We start from the raw sequence: 20290 nt of genomic DNA on the forward strand, positions 1-20290 counted from the left end.
TGCCTAACTACAGCATACCTTGGCCAGGTCCAGTCAAAGTGGAGACTCCAGGATTGGATGTTTTTGCACTTAACATTTTTGCTCTGATTAAACGAAGTTAAATATTTCGTGAGCATTAGAGATACTGGTATCGGCACATTTTCTTACCTCGGGACAGAGCCAGGCTGGGTTTTTTTTCCTCAGGTAGCTGTAAAACTAATTTCATTTAAATGTCATATTAGTTGTAAATATAAATGTGTTTGGCTTTGTTTGAAAAAACATCAATCAAACCTCTATACATTTTCCCACTCAAAGAAAACAATCACCCATTGACCACCATGGCTTTGTTAAAGGCCGATGGCTTTAGGATTAGTGCAGTACCCCGGTTCAGCCCTTAGATGGAGACATAGACTGTGTTTTCACATACAACGCTGAGGAAGGCAAATTAAAAGAGAAGGCTGGAATCGACAGACATCGGAGTAGCATTTTAGCAGCGTTGAGATGCCCTCCAACCCAATTTTTGATCACAAAAGTGCAAAGTTAAAGTATTATTTATGGTTCCGCCTGTAAAGCGAAGTATATATTTTTCTATTTTCCAACGGCCGGTTCAATGAGTTTTGGCATTAGCGGGACTTAAAGGCTAATGTTGTAATCTGTGGAGTCTCAGCTTTCATAATAACATATGAAGGCTATATAACGTAATAAAAATTGTTAGCATGCGTGGCTACCGTTTATTAGCATATTTCTAGGTGCTTATTTAGTTGCCTGCTTTTGTGGGTATACAGGACGATGTTGCTACATGGTTAACATTTAGCAGCATGGTCCTTACCTGGGGTTTGTTGCGATGTGCACACCTGCTTCTGGTACGGGGGGGGGGGGGGGGAGCTCGGGTTTATTTCAGACAAGTATACAGCTCAACTCCTCCTGTAGCGCTCCCTTAATGTGCCAGCCCTTCACCTTTGTATATCCGACGATGATGACGACAGGCAGTCGGGCAAATAGGCGGATAGCTGAAAGAGAGACAGACAGGCAGGCAGACTGAGAGGCATACAGGAGCTCAGGGGTTCAGAGGTCAAATCACTCACGGCTGTTTCAAGTACAATGGGCCTACAATACAGGGTCTTCTCTTTACTTCTCAATCCGCTGTATACCTGAACACACCCCACAATGAAACACACTGCTGTCCGACTGTTACAAAGTTCAAAACTTCCCAATCAGCTACGTACATGTGCATTTGCTGAACAAACACGAAGAACTGACTCTCACTGAAATATGTGAGCAGTATGTTTTCAGGTGCACAGCGAGTATTGTATTGCAGTGTGTGCAAGTAAGGGGTGCGCGTGTGCGTATTAATGCAGGAGGAGGAGGGGTGATATAACTTCAGCAGCAGCTGACACTGTAAAGATTTCCTGAGCCTCCAAACATGTGGTAGGAATTGTCTTCATGATGGCATTTTATCACTGATTAAATCCAGAATTGGCAAAGTTAGACAGAAATCTGGAAGTCAGTTTTGTATATTTATCAGTTTTATAGACTTAGAGCATAATGCTTACATTTACTTTTGCCCACTTGTTATGTGCAGGGAGTTGCATTTAGGGGGAGGTTGGTCATGTTGCAGCATTGCCTCATTTATTTCTGTCCTGTCTTTCAGAACAAATAGACCCTTCATGTGTGACACTATCACTGACTGACGGAGTGTTTGGAAGATGCATCAAACACCTCACCCTCGGGACAGAGTGTCAAAGAGAAAGTCCTGTCCCACTTTTTCACTCAGTGTAATTCATCATAGAGATCTTCTCTCATCACTCTCTCTAAAATGCTGAAACGTGATACTGTGGTTTTCTCTCCTTATCTCAAACTGAATGGGTTTTTTTCAGTTACTGTGCTGGACACCTGAACCTGCGGTTATTAAAATGGTAAGATGTTCAAATGTCCTCCGCATGTTTCAGCTTTGTAGAAATAGAAGAAACAAATCCATTGCAGACTGGGACTTGTGGAACAGAGACGCTGGGTTTAAAAAAAAGAAAACTTCATAGACAGGTTCGCTTACAATCACCTCTGATTCCTTTCACTCTGATCCAGATATTCTGAATTAGTGCCAAAAGATCACAAATCACACTGTAAACCGTCACACATTTATTCCTCCTGCAGCACAGCAGAACGCTCATCTGGTTTTCTTTTGGGGAGGATGAAATGCTCCAGAATATGAAACAAGCGCCCCCCGCTCCTTTGGCTCCCACACTCGCACTTCCATGAATGATTGTGGGGAGTTTAGAAATGTTGGCACGACGCCTATCAGTGCAGCTGCGGAATACGGGAGAGATGGGAGAGTGACGAGCGGATTAAACAGGGTCAAAGGTTACATTTGGGACCGCAATCCATTTCAAATTACTGATTACCTGCTTCGGGGGTGTAGCCTAATCTCCAGATCACGTTTGGGTTAAAAAAAAACAAAAAAAAACTCCTGAATTCGGACACATATTTTCTTTTCTGTGTAAAACTTTGAAATGCATCATCAATTTCAACCTACCTGATGTGGAACAAACCTAACAAACACTTGTTATTGCAGTCTCCTTCCAGGGCACGAGGCAGGACGCAATCAGGCTGCTTCATTGCCCTGCAAGCACACACACACACACACACACACACACACACACACACACACACACACACACACACACACACACACACACACACACACACTGTCTCTTTTCTTCTTTTTTATCAAACACTGTCTGTTCCTCTCACATACATCCTCCTGCAACCTGAGAGGTGGACACAAACAAAATCTGTCAGCGCAGGTGTCAAATGTGATTGGTTACAGGCTGCACTTAACCCCCCCCCCCCCCCCTTCCTCAAAACACACACACAGCACCCGTCAGCCTCGCGTTCAGTGCTCCCTCGACAGGCTCCCAGGGGGGAACACGGATTCGGACTCGGCGCGACCTTTCATAGAAGTCTACTATTGCCAAGACGAGACGCGAGCCTATTTAAGAGAATCACATGATTTCACCGGGAGTCAAAATGGTCCGCGGGGGTCACTGGGTAGAGAGAGAGAGAGGGAGCAGCAGAGTGAGCGTCTGAGTTAGAGAGAGAGAGAGAGAGAGAGAGAGAGAGAGAGAGAGAGAGAGAGAGAGAGAGAGAGAGAGAGAGATACTTTGGATACATGAGTGGGGAGGGGAAAAAAAGAAAAAGAAAATGACTTGCCGGGAGAGAGGACTTGAGTTCAAGCGATTTGCCGCATCGGAATACTGCGCTTGGAAATGAGCAGAAACAAAAAGTGGCGCATGTGAAGAAACCCGCATCTGAAACTGGTTGATGCCTCATTCACCACAACTTCTACAGAGCTGCTGTCGGACCGGTTTCCATCAAGCCCCTTGGAAGTGACTCTTTTTTTTCCTGTTTTTGGCGCAAAGGAGGTGACCCCGCAGCCGCAGAGATGGCTCCCCTGCGGATTTGCGCCGAGTGGAGGACCTCGACGCGGCCGGTGCTCGTTTTCCATCTCTTGTGCTTTTTCACCCTGAGCAAAGTAAGTCAGCTGCATTGTCTCCGCCGCGCCTGCACGCACACGCACGCGGGGCTCGTAAAGTTGTCAACACCTCAAATGACAGACAGCCGAGTTGTTTCCCGTCACATTTTTCTTGCAGGATGCACAAGAGTCACGTTTACGTCTCCTTCCTTGCAGAGCGTGCTTTTGAATAGTGTCACCGGCGGTGTCGAATCCGACCCAGGAGCGTCGGCCCTGCTCCGGTCTCTCAATTTACCTCAACGCACAGGTACGTTCAAGTGCAGAACTCACACGTGTCACACATTGCATCCGACGTTCTGCATGTGTGATGCCACTTTTAATAGTTCATTATGATCGGCTCTTTTCATGCATTGCTTTTCGCACACAATGAGATTAAAAAGTCAAGTCATCCACTGCATCCCTCGAAAGCCCAGCAGCATCAAACAGCTCTCACCTGCGCTGTGTGTGTGTTGCCTCTCTTCACCGCTGGGGGGCGCCCTGCGCCCTGACACAGAGCCATCGGTGTCTGCTGCAGCATGTGGAGCTAAAAAAAAAAAGAAAAGAAAAAAGGAATAGTTTCTTTTTTGCAATAGCTAAATTCACGAGTTGCTCTAAAGTGGTTTGTGTAGCCCTTGAGCAAGAATTAGTTAAATATGTGACATTAATCAAATTGCTGGATGACACATTGAAAATGCCGCTCGCACATATCGGTGTCCACTGGGGATTCACCAAAGCCTTCAGTGAAGGTCTGGTATAGCTGCTTAGTCAATTTGGTAATTAGTGTGAGCAGCAGCGAGCGCAGGACTTTCATCTGTTCTTTGTTTTGTGGATCTAACCCCATGTGGTGTGCTGAGTCAGCAACTGCTTTGGCTGTGCATTCTCCTTCAGATCCTTTGTTTGGTTTTGGGCTTGTGTGTGTGTGAGTGTGTTTTTTTTAGTTACCATGAAAAGCAGACACGTAAACAAATAAACATCAAAACTCCTTTCACTGGGCACATGTGGAGATGATCTGAGGCAGAAGTGAGGGGGAAGCCTTCTTTTCTGTTTGGGATATCTCCCAGCCATGCACAGCTATTGCTCACTGTTAATGTGTTTCACTTCCACGCAGCCTCGTTAGTGCGGGCGAGGAAAGAGTTCAGATGTTCAATCTTTTGTTAAGTTTAAGCCGAGGCACCCATCAGTTAGACCCCACTATCAGTACTAATGGCACTCAGGAGCCACTAAACCAACAAACGAACCACCGCAGGATCTTGTCTCGGTCCATCAGACAAGGTCTGTGCATGTGTGTGTGTGTGAGTGTGTGCACTCTGTTCCCGCGAACTCTGTGTTTGTATACCGTCCGACATGGGTCACTGCAGCTGGTTTTTGAGTCAGGGTGGAACAAACACAGTTGACTAGGTGTAAATGTGTGTTGGGGGGGTCGGTGGACAAAACGCCAAAGACAGAGAGGGTCATTTTCTGGGTTTTTGGCTAAGTGCTTTGGTGTCTGCACAGAAAAATCCTTGAGAGTTGAGACTCGAAGTGAGTGTTTGCTCTTTGCAGCCTTGTAACTCTTTGGGCAGATCTTGGTTGTAACACTTCAAGAGTTGGAGGTTTGCCTCCCACCGTGACCACCCAAGCTAAAACACATGCACTCGTGGTCATGCAAGGTGCCTGAAATAAATGCATCCCCTAATAAGTGTGTGTCATGTTGTGGGCAAGGGGCTTTAGTTCTGCCTCAAGATGCACCAAATAGCCAAGTTCGAGCCTCCGGCATGCCAACTGCCAGTGATGACACACTGTCTGTCACCCTGCGTGTTTCTCCCACTGCCAAACATGTCTGTCTCTGCGCTATATTTACTCATTATTCGGGCTCGCTAAAGCAGCTCATACTGTACAGTAACTGAGATGAGACTGGCTCTTGTCGACTGCAGGCTCACGGTCGGTGTTATTTCTGTGCACTTTAAGCTGATAAATTGACCACGTGTCGTTTTCCCACGGCAAGACCGAACACATTACAACGCTGTAACAAAATCAACAATGACACCGTTTTATTTGTTTGCTCGCTGGTTACTCATAGACCCAAAGTGTACCAAGTGCATAATGTTTCAAGGTGTGTATGATGGCTTACAGCACCCGGCACCCCTCCATGACCACTAAGATCTCACCGCAGCAACAGAGATTACTGTGAAACACACTGTAACGTTTCTCCCAGCATCAGTTAAGCAGATACTATTTTTTTTTGTTTGTTCATGCAACAGGCTTGATCTCCAAAACCCTGCAATGCACCCAAAGTCCTAATGACACTGACATGCTTCATTCCGTACACAGGTTGCTCTGCTTTATGAGGTCAGGTCATTCTTAGTTGGAAGATGGACGGAAGCGGTTTAACTGTCACGATTTCCTCTGAAAAAACAATTTCAGTGCTTCAGAGCTACTCTTTCGATTTGACCCCTGAAGGAAACCCCGTTAGTTTCTGTGGCCACACCGCCATTTGATATTTAACTGGCCAGGCCTGTGACCCGCCACCATCTCCCTTTATGACCTGCAGTTATTTCAGCCCGAGCTGTAGTAAAAGCGTGTAGTAAAACACGAGGTTAAACATGATTCATTCTCCGCTGAAGGGCCTGTGTTGGAATCGTCTAAAACCCTTCCTTTTCTTGTAACTCTTTCTTGACCCTATTGGCAAACGTATGTGAGGCAGGTCAAGAAAACAATCACAAAGGGAAAAGGTTGTAGTATTTACTCAGTCCATGATGCAACCGAGGTAGCTGACATTGTAGGCACTATATCACAGTTCATGAAGTTGACAAATTAGTAATGACTGACCACAATGAGCACAATGGCAATGTTTTTTATATTTGCCAAGTAGTTGCGTCAGTAATCTCGCCCACTGTTTGATCCAATGACATCTCTATTAATTTAATATAACCATATTAGAAGAGATGATTTTGCCTTCATAGCTGCTGCTTTCTCTTTCTATCTGTTCATTTGCGTAGTACAAACTGTGCAAACCTCCAATAATCTCCTACTTTTCTATTCTCCTTCATTCTCTCATCCAGAATATGAGATCGTAACTCCCTATGAGGTCAACCACCAAGGCGTTTACATCTCTCACGAAGTTGCTCACCACCAGCGCAAAAGGCGACGCAGATCCCTGACCCCAGACGCAGGCTCATCAAAAGCCCACGGCAGCAGCAGCAGCGAAACGATCCATTTCCGGCTGAGCGGCTTGGGGCAGGATTTCCACATGGAGCTGAGGGGGGCCTCGGAGAGCCTCATTGCACCTGGCTTTACCATCCAGGTCCTGGGAAAGAACGGCACCAAGAGCCTGAGGGCCTACCAGCAGGACGACCTCTGCTTTTACCGGGGGTCACTGAGGTCAAGGGTCAACTCTTCGGTGGCACTGTCCACATGCACGGGGATGGTGAGTCTGAACATGCACGGAGTCAGTGAGTCTGATTGGGGTTGGTGTGTGTTTGGTTCAGTTAAAAGGGTTGTTAATTTCAACTTGTTTTTTAAATTTTTTGGGCAGAATTTGGATTGATCTACTAAGTGAGTACTGTAATTGCACTCACTGACCTAGAATACCTCGGAGCCAAATTTAAGAAATTTAGCTCATCCTGGGATCACTGATGATATAAACACAGCGTTAAAGTTCTTGTTATGCTGAATTAGCATGGAGACTGGGTGGAAGGTATACATGTATAGTAAGATATTAAACACCAGATTCCTAACAGACACTGGGCTGAAGGAGTGAGAACGGAACGGAGTATAAAAGGGTGGAGGGATATCTAGATATACTGTCTCAGTATATCTAGATATAACCTTTTCTTTTTCATCGTAAGGCTTTTCTATGACACACAGGTGTAGAGATGAAGCAGTGCTTTCAATATGCTAATGTAATGTGCCAGTAGGATTCTCGGTCCGGTCTGGTCAGATCATTGATTTGTACTTGACACAGAAGTATCCTCCTCCAGCCTGCAGCACATTGTTACTCCTCATTCTGTGTTCATCGCAGCTGTTGGATAACTAATGGAAAAGTCAAGTCTGTGAACACCGCAGAATGTTTCGACAATTAGCCAGGAGAATCTTCAAAACACTTTCATGCCAAACATGCCAAAACAATGTTCTGTTGATAATTCATCTTCATCTTTTCTTTTTACCGTACAGTAAACTGTCGGATCAGCTTTCATGGCCAAGACAATGAAGTACAGTTCACAGATATGACAATAAGTAGGGAATATTTAGAGAAAATGCACTGGATTCTCTTATAAAAAAGGGTGCAACTTGGTAGCAAGTTTACTTGTAATTAATGTTCATAGTAGCATTATATACAATATACCAAAAGCTACATAACTAAGAAGCTGATATCTAAATCCAAAATTGAACAGATGTATTGGTGAAATACAAGACAAGCCTTGTATTTCTTCTGGTGGTGTTTAAAGGTAATTCAAAGGTAACAGATTACATTATATGTTGGCTGATATTGCAAAATGAAAGCTGGCTGAATTTTAATGCCTGCCTTGGTAGGCCTCCTCTTCTATAAAGGAAACATTAGTGTAAGAATGACATTAAGTAAGCCTAAGTGAAGCCTTTTCAGCCCATATGACCTTACTAGCCCTCTTAACAGCCTGCACTAGAGAACAAAGCACTTCATGAATATACACTAATCCTCTCAGTCTTGAACTCACATACACATTTATACATTTATAGCTCAGAAATCACTAGAGACGGAGCGCGACATGCGGCCAGCAGTTACTTTATAGTTACTTATTTGCACTTAAATGTGAGTGCAATCTTGACGTTCATGGATTGAAAGAGAGTTTTGAGGACATTCAAGCTTGTTGCCATGCAAGCATTGCATCTGGAGGTCCTTGTTCCAGCAGGAAAAAAATGAAATATGGTCATTCAAATTTGCTACCTTTTCTCACAGTTTTTTTTTACCAAACAAAAGCTTTAAAAAAAAAAAATAATATATGCTTAGCCTGTCTTTGCCGATTTTCTGTTTATATTTTTACTGTACAAAGTCAACTGCTGTGTCTGAGAATCGCCCTTGAAAATAGAGACTGGCATATCTCCAGGGATGCTTCTCTCTGTGTGTGTGTGTGTGTGTGTGTGTGTGTGTGTGTGTGTGTGTGTGTGTGTGTGTGTGTGTGTGTGTGTGTGTGTGTGTGTGTGTGTGTGTGTGCGCGTGTGTGCGCGTGTGTGTGCACAAACCCTGCACGCACTTTTCAGACCAGATCCAAATAAAAGTTTCAGCCAAAAGGTCAGGGGTTGCACACACTGCAAATGTGGTTCTCATGACTGAGACTGGTTATGGACTGGGTCAGTGCATCAATGAGAATTTGACTTTTTCTTGTGTGAATTAGGGAACTGCAAAACTACAGCAGCAGACTACAGTATTGCGACACCCGGGGAAAGCCAAAGCTAGAAATAGCATATCAATTTCTATTTTTTATGTAGTGTAAAGCTTGAATGTCTCTTGATGCACTACCAACCTGACATTGAAAAAGGTTTTCTTGGATTCTCTGACTGTTGTGTATTTGTGCAGAAATACTATGTGTTATGTGCACCAGATGGTCCATATTATAGACCTGTGACTGGTGAAAACGTGGTAACTAGTTCACTAGGCCAGCTGAGAACTCACAGTAGACCTTGCACTTTGGTCAAGTTCCAATTTGGCAGGAAGCAGGTAAATATTGACCATAGGAACACAGATCCATAGCTGAATCAGTAAGCAACAACTGCAGCATGATACACATCCATAACCCTCATTTGCGCCATCATTGTTTGAGAATTGATAAGGCAATTATGTTTGCAGAAGTGACCCTGACCTAGAAATCAAAGCAGGATCTAAATGAATAAAACACGTTTTTCATCCCAGTACATAACACAAATATGGGATTGATATGAAGTTTGCTCTTTCATGTCAAAATTGATCTGAAACATCTTGGTCCTGTTCCTTTTGTTAACATGTGTTGTCGTTGTGTTTATGTATGCAGCCTGGGTTGTTTGTTGAGTGTGATTGTGTTGTAATGAGTCTGTTCAAACAAAGGGGCAAATGGCTCCTTTCGCTATACATTGACATTGCTGTCCTATTACTCAGAATAGCTAGCACTCGGTGGGATATTGTAAACAAATGTTCTCTGTGTTGCTTTAATTGCATTGGTTGTTGTAAACAATGGACACTTTTCATATCAGAAATGCTTTTGAATTGCATAACGTTTAACTCCTACACACTCTGTATGTTGGTGTTTTCTTGGGCTGGCCAATGGGGCAGAGCTAGATAAAGAAATAAAGACTGATGAAGAGAGAGATGTATTGTAGAGATTATGAGGCTCATTGTTCCCCTTGTGGTATTTTGAAATGCCGAAAAAGCCCTTGTAAGGAGTGTTACATTGTAAAGTTTATGTATGAGTTGCCTTTTCAACTCCCCTCCTCTGGCATCCCATATCGTGGTTAGCCCCGCTTTGATGACAGTAGGGAGTTGAACCATAAAAATCTAGAACTTACAAGCAAGGAATTGGTGGAATAAAAGATGCAAGCCAATCCCGCTGACTCTGTTCACATGCCAAATGGTTTGAGACTCTGCACAGTGACACACATGTGGAAGGGGAGATCATAAAGCAGGTCCTTCTCTGTGTCGACTTTATGCGGCAGCATAATCCTCTTTAGTCTGGCTTTTATGGGGGTGAGGGAGTTGAGGGGTGAGCCGGGTGCCATGCAGGCATTGTTTAACTCTGACACCATTCATCTTTTCTCCTATATATGACTTCTTGTGTTTTCAGCAGTATCATGGCTCTATGGATGATTGGTCAGTCAGTCCACCATGTGCTTCTGCACTGAAATCTCTTTTGTACAGATATTCCTTGTCCCCGGAAAAGAAAGAATGGTCAAAATCTAAATTAGCCCAATCCTTGGGTGTGACTAAATACTTGCAGACATCCCCTTCGGTCTCAACTGTACTTTGTTCTTAGTACTAATTAACAAATGTTCGTGTGGGAAATGTGTGCATGTCCTGAACTTCACTGTGTTGTGGTTGACATTGTGAGCATGCTGATGTTAGCATTTAGCATGAAACACCCACACAGTTGCGTGCCAATATGATGCTGTAGTTCTATTTTTGCCTGTAAATGTACCTCCTGCTTCATTCTGAGCTTCACACACATCAGTATCTGCTTGTCCAATCTAATTTTACTCCGACTTCTAATGCTACACCTTTCTTTTGTACCAAAGGGAAATGCTAAGTGTCCTCCCACTACAAATCACTTGGAGGTCATGTGCTTTCCTCTTGTAAAAGGAAGGGTGTTTCTTGCCCCGGGCCTAGTAGTAGGAGTCATAATAAGAGAATGTTGCGCTCTCGTCCTACCTCTGGGATTTCCAAAAATATATGAGGGATGGTTGATTGATGTGACGATGCTTTGAAAAGCAGGCAGTGTGGTCTTGGCAGGTTGGCACAGTCCATTTTTGAAACACAGTAAGATCAATGAAAAGATCTTGAAGGATCGTTACTAGTTTTAGCAACATCACTCATGGTTTTCTGAGTTGTACAAAGTCGATTAGTTACCCAGTCATGTACATAGTGGGATCGAGTCAGTTTGGAACATTTGTTGTTTCCAAAATTGATATGAATCCAGTCGGTGTAATGTGTTCTAGGCAGCTGGCAAACAGATGACTAAGGAACAGCATGAAGTAAAAATCACTAATTGATTAAGAAATGGTGTCGAGTGCAATGTCAGGGTATCGTTCCCAGTTTTCCACTAAGGCCTGTCAACGTGCTGCCCAAGTTTGAAGCCTTGCCTTCAACTGCTTGTAATGAAGCCATCATGGAACCAGCTTGCATGCACCAAACGCAGTCAAAATAAAAATAAAAAAAAAACGTTGTTTTTGGAGAACAGATTTGGGGTGGAAATTCTTGAGTTTTTGTTTTTGGTTGCAAAACTAAGGGCGGTTGATACTGTAAGTAAATTATCCTTATTGTTTGTTACTGTATTAAACTCTCTCTTAGCTCTTAGTCATACTGTTCTCCTGCTTGGACAGAGATTATAAGCAATCTTGGACCAAAAACGTAGGTATTAAATCTGAACTAAGTAAGTAAAGCAGCAGGTTGTAGGGAGAGCAACTAAAAGAGAAAGAATGAAGGAGAAAACTATACACTACACACTGTCAGGTGCACCTTGTAATGCACCGAATGCTTCCCCCCTTCAGTTCCGTTTTCCTACCCCCCCCCCCCCCACCCCCCTTTTCCTGTCGCTGCTTGTCTGGATGCGTCTGACTCCAAAGAGTCCAGCTGTTTACGCCCTCCCAAGTAGTGTTTCAGCATTTTATGACTGCTATTTCCACCTCGTAGAGCACAGCGTGTAATCTGATGACTCTGGCTATTTAGGAAAGGTATAGTGACTTGCATATACACACTCTGGGGAAGTAGTGGAAGCATTTATTATTTTGTGACGACAAGCTGAAGTTTAAAGACTGTGCTGAGTTTACAGGCAAAGACGTCATAAAAAGATTATCTGTGGGGTACGTTGCCTGTGAAACACGTAGGAAGAGCGTTTTGTTTAAGACAAAAGCTTTTTGACGCTGCTATTATTTAAATTGTTTTCTGTACAATTTCTAGTCTGGTTCCAGCATATGAAGCTTGTTCTGCACTCTAGAAATAACATATCCACTGAGCTTACCAACCCAAGTTAAATAGTACAATACAAACATCTGGATCGAACATCTTGTGCACAGGACACTAGTATAAAGACATAATTCATTCAACAATAAGGGCCATTCATCTATTTTGAGGGGAAACATTCCGTCCAGTCATTGTGACAGCAGATGTAGATGAGAGGAAACGAGAGGATGTGTGGGGACTCGTGCATCTTGTTATGAAGAACCTCAAACACAAGCCATACAACATCTTTAATAAGGAGCAACGGTTTGATAGAAAACAAATGTAAACTTGAATAGAAATAGCCATTTGTTATATTAGAGGGAGAGTGGAATCAAGGATCCACTTAGATTCCATTAGTGCATCCTTATGTGCAGTATATGCTTTCATAGTGAACTTGATAAATCACTTATTTTGCTGTGGAGGGAATGCAGCCTGATCCCCTAAAGACCCTATTTTTGGTCACACATTACATTTTCACCGACAGTATGATACAGTATGATTGAATCTATTTTGCACTGAACGTGATGATAGCAACACTAAAAAAATCAGCACCAATGTCGAAAAGGCAAACAAGGCTGGACACAGAAAGTGTAGGATGTACCATGCATGTGGTGCTAATAGGAAAGAGGGAGTGAACATTGTCACCATGAAATGCATTCATAGCTCCCATGACATCCGTGCTTTTTGACATGCCTCAAGTGGAATCGCAACAAAGCCTTTGGCTAAGGTTGCTGCTTGGTCACCGTACATATCTGCATACTACGCTGAATAGTTCAGTGGCGTATGCAGATGTATATATACAACAGTCCAAGCCAAGCCATGTTTGGAAATTTCTTACCACATGAGTTGGATGGAGTTTATGCAGTTGGAAATAAGCCTTTCTCGGCACATATTCACAGCAAATACACAGTTCTTGTTCAGGCCGAATTTGCCAGATTTCTTCGTCAACTCTTTGGTATATATCTGACAGTTCTGTAACAACTCCGATCCCAAACAGTCCAGTCCGCAGGCTGCAGGTGTAGGTCCTCCGATTGTCCCTTTCCATCGTGGATTTCTTCTTCTTTATCTGTCCCGTCTCCTTTTACTGCTTTTGGAGTGAGCTTACCAAAAATAACCCCTCATGACAAAAAATCTCCTCTGAAAAGCTTCCATTCTTAGAATCAAGATATCAAATCACCAGAAACCATTTTCTTAGCGATCACAAGGCACCCGTTTTCCCCCGGAGAGCTGCATTCTCCCTACACACTAATGCCCCAATTCTCAACCCCCCCAAAGCACCAACCAGGCAGAAGAAATACTTAGCATGTCAAATTTTCAAGGTTGACAGCAGTTCAGGTCAGAGGCCTCACCGTGCCTTGGAACCAAATTATGACAATCGACTGTGATTACACAGCGCCGGGGCGGGTGCCATTCAGATGACAGGATCATGAACAGGTTGTCACATGTGATTGTAACCAACGATCCTGGCTGAGGTTCCCGGCAAAGGATTATTTCTTGACCGTTGGCAAGCGAGCTACAGTGGAAGGTGGTGATGCATTAGCAAGCCTGTCTCGTTCTCTCTTCTCAATAATTGATCCCACACCCTCTTCTTTCTTATTCCCCAAAGAAAACTGGAGTGTATATATTCGGGTCAATTGTTTCATAGAACTGGTTGCAACATTGTCACGAGAAAAAAAAACACAGCTGTGCTTTTTGGGGGATTTAACACAGAGTAGAAATGACAGCGCTGAGTTGCTGATGTAGTAAAAGATCCACACTGTCTGAGAACTTTATTATGAACCGTCTATTGTTTTTTTTGTTTTTTTAAGAGCCTAAAAGATTGTATTCATCTCAGTAAGTACTGGGCCAAAAAGTTTCCAGCTGTAAATATGTCTCCAAATATATTTCCGTGTCGCTGTTTGGGGTTATCATTTGTCTGTCAAATACCAGTTTCTGTACGGTGGGAACGATCATTATCCGACGCAGAAACACCTGTAAACAACAACTGCTCTCCACTGGCTTGCAGTAAGGACGTAAAAGTTAAAAGTGGGATTTGAGCAAGAGTTCCCTACATTTGACAATAACCTGATATGAAATCCTTCAGTTTTCATCAGATGCATGCTTTTTTTAATTGCCTTTGTTCTCTTTTTTTGCTGTTAGATTATGTTTATCCATCAATGTTTTTACAACATTTGAGAGACGAAGCCAAATTGGCTGCAGTAGAACCAATAATTCAATATTTACAAGTTAAATGCAGAACTTTCTTTTGCCACACTACAGTGTGTGATGAAAGCTGTAAACTCCAAAGCCATTGCGGTCACAGCTTACACATCTGTGTTGGCTTGTTTTCACAGAGTTCTTCATTTTCAACTTGAGTGCTTAATACAGTCACAGCATTTTTCCAAGCTCTCTGTTCCACTGGTGTCTTGATCTGCGGCTGAAAGGCGGGTTGAGTGCAGAGGCCTTGGGTAGTGAGTGGTGATGAAATGGGAAAATCAGTTGTCGGGATCAATACAGCAAAGCCACACACTCATCGCTGATAAGGATAGACTTATTGCAATTAGAGACCCTTCCACTTGAATGCACTCACAGGTACGCACAAACCTGTACATTCCTGCAGCCAGACATTCGGTTGAACGCGTACGACCTCTGTCTTCCCGGCTTACACACACATACACACACACACACACATCCTTCCCGTACGGCATTGAGCCAGCCATACAGTCACACACGCACACACACATACGCTCACCACGGGCCAGCCACATCCTCGTGGCTGCCACTGTGTCAGCCTGTTTCTGTCAGCCAAGGACCTCACACTCCATTCGCAGTGAAAAAAAAAAGAAAAAACACAACAAAAAAGTGAGCCAATTAAACGTATTTCAGGGAACTGCTTTCTCTGCCAAGGACAGTTACAGTCCAAACGCTCCGTGCCAGTTGACTGTCAACACAGATGTGGTGCGTGTTTGGAGAGACCGAGAGAGACAAAGAGAGAGGCCGAGAGGGACTGATTTCCGAGTGTCTGAATCTGCCGGCTTGATAGAAACTTATTGGAAAGGGGAATGTGAAAACAGGAAATGTCTCCCTCTCTTTGGGAAAGACATAGAGACAGACTTGAGATGGAGAGAATAAGGTCAGCTGAAGAAAAACCTGTGCTGAACCTTTACAGATTTATAATAGGCTTTCCCATAACTTATCCCCTAAAATCGAAAGCATAAGGCACTGGTACTTAAAGTGGGGCCCTCCATAACAGCAGTTTCAAAGAGTGAGAAGTATCCATTACGTCTGAGAATGTACTTTTAAAAAGGATTTGTTACGTATTATATTTAGATAATACATGTGGAGGCTATTTTTGTTTGCTCGATTTCTAATACACGTGAATGCAAAAGTAAAGAACTCCGAGACCTCGAGATCCGTGAGTGCGCACATAGTTTACAAGGCAGATGCCACCACCTTTCATCCTCACACCAGATCGTTTTGTTTGAAACTCCTTCTATCTGACCGAGATCTTATTTAGATTTTGCTGAGATAACGTCTGAAGCTGAACAGCAAAACAGATGTTGAACATGAAGAAACACGGCCAGTAATTGAGCCTCTGAGCTTCGCAGAGGTTTAGGGGGGTCAGGTTTGCGGTGACCCAAGAGTCAAATCTTGACTAATTGCTGACAGAGACAGATAGATTGGAAAGCTAAGCGAAAAGCTGGAGACGGGTATTGTTTTGTTCATGCGTAATATACGACTGCTACAGGTTACTTTTTGAGTGGAAAAGAATGTGTCTGCTGTTGAGGTGTAGGACACCAACAATATCTGGAAGTCACTTTTAAATATTGGCTGAGCTAGTATGTTTAAAAAGTCAAACAACATATATTGTTCGCAGAATAGAGCATATTGTTAGACTAACAAGATGACAGCACTGTAAAGCTAATGGGACTTTCTGTTTTGCCTCTAGTCAGGTTTGATCAGAACACGGGATGGGGACTACTTCCTGAGACCCGTGTCCCACAGCCTGGCACAGGGAGAAAACTTTACAGCACCTTCCAATCACCAGCCACACATCCTCTACAAGAGCGAGAGGCACTCCCACACGGATCGGGGAGGTCATGACCCTCGTGTGCTCCAGAAGAGATCCCCAAATTCTACTCATCACAGATCACACTTTGTCACCAAGAGATCCACAAACTCACAGCCGGACGCCAACACCTCCAACACAGTTCAAGAAGATCAGCGAAACAACATCAGTCAAGGTGAACCGACGGACCATCGCCATGACGACAACAGACATGCGGAGAAGCAGAGGCAACACTTCTGCGGGAGACGGAAGAAATGTATGTAAGGGCAATTTCTCATTCTAATCCGCATGAAGAATGCAGCATGTAGCATGTAGCATGCAGCGCTATTGTAAACTGGACTCTCACTTTGCACCTCTTCGTATTGAAATAGGTTAAACATTCCTGCAACTCCTTCCCATGCATATATCACGTAAACAGGGAGACGGAGTGTACGTCACGCACATTTCTTTAGTTTTCTGTTTACATTCTATAAATCAAAGTAGGAACTGAGGACATGAAGATAGATAAAAAGAAAAAATATTCCACAACCCTGTTCTGCACTGATGATACAAGATGCATTTTTAAATAAGATTCAATAACGTTGTATAATGAAGTTAGTCTTAATCACCTATATTTTCCAACCTAAGGGATAGTTGCCTTTTTTATACTGTAATTTATAAACCAGTTTTTATCCTCATCCTGTCCTTTCAATCCCTTAAATGAAAACAGTTAAACAACACTGCTATAAGATTCTTAATTGTTCAGATACAACTGAATTTGTGATTTGATCTCAGAGAAATCCACATTTCAAAGCATTATCACATCATTTACAGCATCATAGATAAAAGAGAAAAGACTGACATACGATATTGATTACATCTGTTGACATTTCTAGTTAAATCTCTTAACAGTTACCAGGTGTAAGGGAAATGACATAGACACCATCCATTTGTTGATGTTACTGCAATGAATAACCATGCTATTGTATAATTACTGATTGCTCCAATATTCACAGGCACTTACAGTACTCGTGTATAAGAACAACACACGGTGAATCATTTGTAACGCCACACTAAAAGCAGCTATCATGCTGTCGTTAACGCATCATTAGCCCCTGTTGTGTTAAAGAGAGATAACAAGATGTGTGTTTTAATGATTAACAAGAGGGAGGATTATAAGTCCAGACATGCCTCTTTCCTAGAGCCGATGGCCTTTTTGACTGATCCGCCAATTAAAGGAGAACATTGTTGAGCACAATGTTGAATCATGATGTTTTCGTAGGCTAGGAAGTTTTTTGATTTGTATTCCACGTGATGACAAATGTTTCTTCTGGAGAATAATATTATCTTAGTATACACTGACATCTGTGACATGACCTGTGGAAGGTTAAGGGACATGTTTTATATTCACTTTATGCTGTGACCAATGTTTGCTCTGGAGGAATTACCACAAGATCAGTTAACATTGCTGGTATCACAGGGGTCATTTGAAAGAGAGCAGGCAGGGGATTGGACTGGTACCACCATCACCCTGCAGAACCCCAGCTGTCTGTCCCCTGTGAAAACACATCCATGTTTACATTCCCATAGGATGAAATCACTGAACACCTGTGCCGTGTTTTAGTCAACCAGGCACTTTGGTCGCTCACCTGCTGTCCGACTATATAAGCAAACTTTCGGGCCTTTATGGTGTATCGCTGTCGGGCAGTGAAGGTTTTTATAACACGGAAACGTAGATGTGAGGTGATAATGCCTCAAGCAACATTAGCTGCTTTGACTCGGAAGTGAGACGTGTTTCCCAAAGGAGAGTTCAAAACAGGACAGATCTGGGCATTTGATGTCAAGATTAAGTGTTTGACTGACTCACATGTTCACTTAACAAAGCACTGATCCAATAGGCTTGTATGGGAATTTCATTATAATCTACACAATCACCATTTTTCATAATACTGCTTCCCTTTTGAAAAAACAGCTTTATCTTATCTACGACACTCTGACATAATTTTGGCACCATTCAAAATAACATTTATTAACAATGGTTGCTAAGTGGATTAATGAATTCCATTTACTACTCATATAGAACCAAGAACCAGAATATGAAATTACTCAGAGACCTCTTTAATGACTACACTGACAGCAAAATGGATTCCCTTTGAATAATGTCATAGAAATGTTGCTGCAAAGCTTTCATAGTTCCATATGAGAACATTTGACTTGCTAGCTGCTGCTAATATACAACCGCATAATGTGGTTTCACACTTTACTTAATGGTAGCATAACACATCCACTGCCAGAGGCAACAGCAGAAAAAAACATTTCAGTTTGCAGTTTATCCATGACATCAGTTCATGAAAGTAAAAGTATAGTTAATCATCCACAATGGTTGTCAGCTACTTGCCAGAGTCGTTGGTTAACACTCACACTTGGCCAGTGGCTATAGGTTCATTTTAAATATTGCAAAACATATAATCAGAATATCTGTAATGAGTGCTTAACTGCTATTTACTTGCTACACTATTGTTCCTTTCTTCCAGAAAACACTTAGAACCCGCTCTACAGGTTAATCCTAATCATTTTGACTCTGCAGCCACTGAGTGTTTCATTACATTTCAATCAGCTTTGTTGATGCATTTATGTTTTTGAAATTAGTTCACTCCCTTTATCTATCCTCTTTCATTCAGACATGCCCAAACCTCCAGGAGAGGATGCGTTCATCCTTCCAGATGAGTACAAGTTCACCCCGAGGAGCAAAAGAGCAGTGCCGACGAAGAGCCAGGCCAATCAGAAGCTCAACGTGGAGACGCTGGTGGTGGTGGACAGGAAGATGATGGACAACCACGGCCACGAGAACATTACCACATATGTTCTTACCGTGCTTAACATGGTGAGGGGAGACCCGTTAGACAACACAGAAGCTCATACTAAAATAGAAATGTATAGACTTTAGGAGGGGCAATCCTTTGTGTGAAGTACCAATGAGCAAATGTTAGCATGCTAACATGCTTGATACATGCTTAACGTCAGCATGTTAACATTGTTATTGTGAGCAGGCTAGCAGTCGATATCTTATGAATAACAAATGTGAGCTAGGACATGTTTTTCTCTCATCAAATGAAACATTTTAATGTCAAACATCACACCTTAGCCTGACTTCAGGATTCGTCATTGTGTCGCATGTAAATGGCAAACATCAGCAGAACTTGATTTGGAAGCCATACATGAATTCATGTGAGGTTTGCCATAGCTTAGGGTTTAGTGACTTGACTCTCCATTCTCGCTTATCAGAAAGAGCACATCTTAAAACATGAAACCGATACCCGGGTGAGATCATCGCCGCATCGACGCTCACAGTGTCCGCCCGTCAGCTGATCTGCAAGCAAATTCCGTCATGCTCGTTTTGCTACTTAATGACTGACTGACAAATCCAAAGATAATCCGTCTATTTTGAAAACACAGTTCCCTCTAGTAGGAACCAAGTTGGACCGGTCGCAGCCCGCCTCAGAGGAGTCACCTAAATGCAGGATGGAGTTTCACAGAAAACACCCTACCACCACCCCCCCTTCCCCCACCACCACCCCACCTGCCAGCTCTGATATGCCATTCCAGCATTTGCATAGATTTATGTTGGTGCTTCGCAGCACAGTGGAAAAACTTCAAAGGTGTTAATTCCAAATTTAAGAAACCACACTGTACATGATGTAGCACTAAATACTGAGGCTCTATGGCAACGGGTGATTGTTTTTTTCTCTGAGGCAGTGAAAACACAGTGATTCACTGTATCTAGTGAACTAGCAAATCTGGAGCTCTGTCAAGTACTGGTTTTCCCAAAGATTTTACTTAAACTAAGTGGTTGTGATTGCCTCTTTGACCTCTGAATTCAACTTGAATTTGGTAACAAACCACAGCCATGTGTCTTCTCATGAGTCAGTGCAGAGGAAGACCAAACATCAGGAACATAAGGAACGAATGAGAGCGAGGGTGGGGGTGGGGTGGGGGGCGGGGGGGGGGGGGGGGGGGGGGGGGCTTAGTGAGTGGCACCTGAGGTATTCACAGGGCGAGAGAGAAAGACGGCGAGTGAACATGAGCAAAAGATCAGAGTCCACTTGTGTGTTATGATTGATGGTCAGATATCCAT

At 43.1% G+C, this 20290-nt stretch overlaps 1 protein-coding gene across 1 annotated transcript in view; it reads left to right on the forward strand.

The window, feature by feature from the left end:
* Positions 1–3418: 3418 nt before the first annotated feature.
* adamts16 (ADAM metallopeptidase with thrombospondin type 1 motif, 16) overlaps positions 3419–20290 on the forward strand; it is a gene marked incomplete at its 5' end in the record, with an annotated part of 47412 nt that continues 30540 nt past the window's right edge. The window contains 5 exons of the mRNA XM_084027423.1: positions 3419–3508; positions 3665–3755; positions 6529–6893; positions 16057–16432; positions 18837–19039. Of these exons, the coding sequence (XP_083883549.1) occupies positions 3419–3508; positions 3665–3755; positions 6529–6893; positions 16057–16432; positions 18837–19039 (1125 nt within the window). The remainder of the gene's footprint in view (positions 3509–3664; positions 3756–6528; positions 6894–16056; positions 16433–18836; positions 19040–20290) is intronic.

The sequence above is a fragment of the Eutrigla gurnardus genome (assembly GCF_963514095.1).
Source record: "Eutrigla gurnardus genome assembly, chromosome: 14".
Lineage (NCBI taxonomy): Eukaryota > Metazoa > Chordata > Actinopteri > Perciformes > Triglidae > Eutrigla > Eutrigla gurnardus.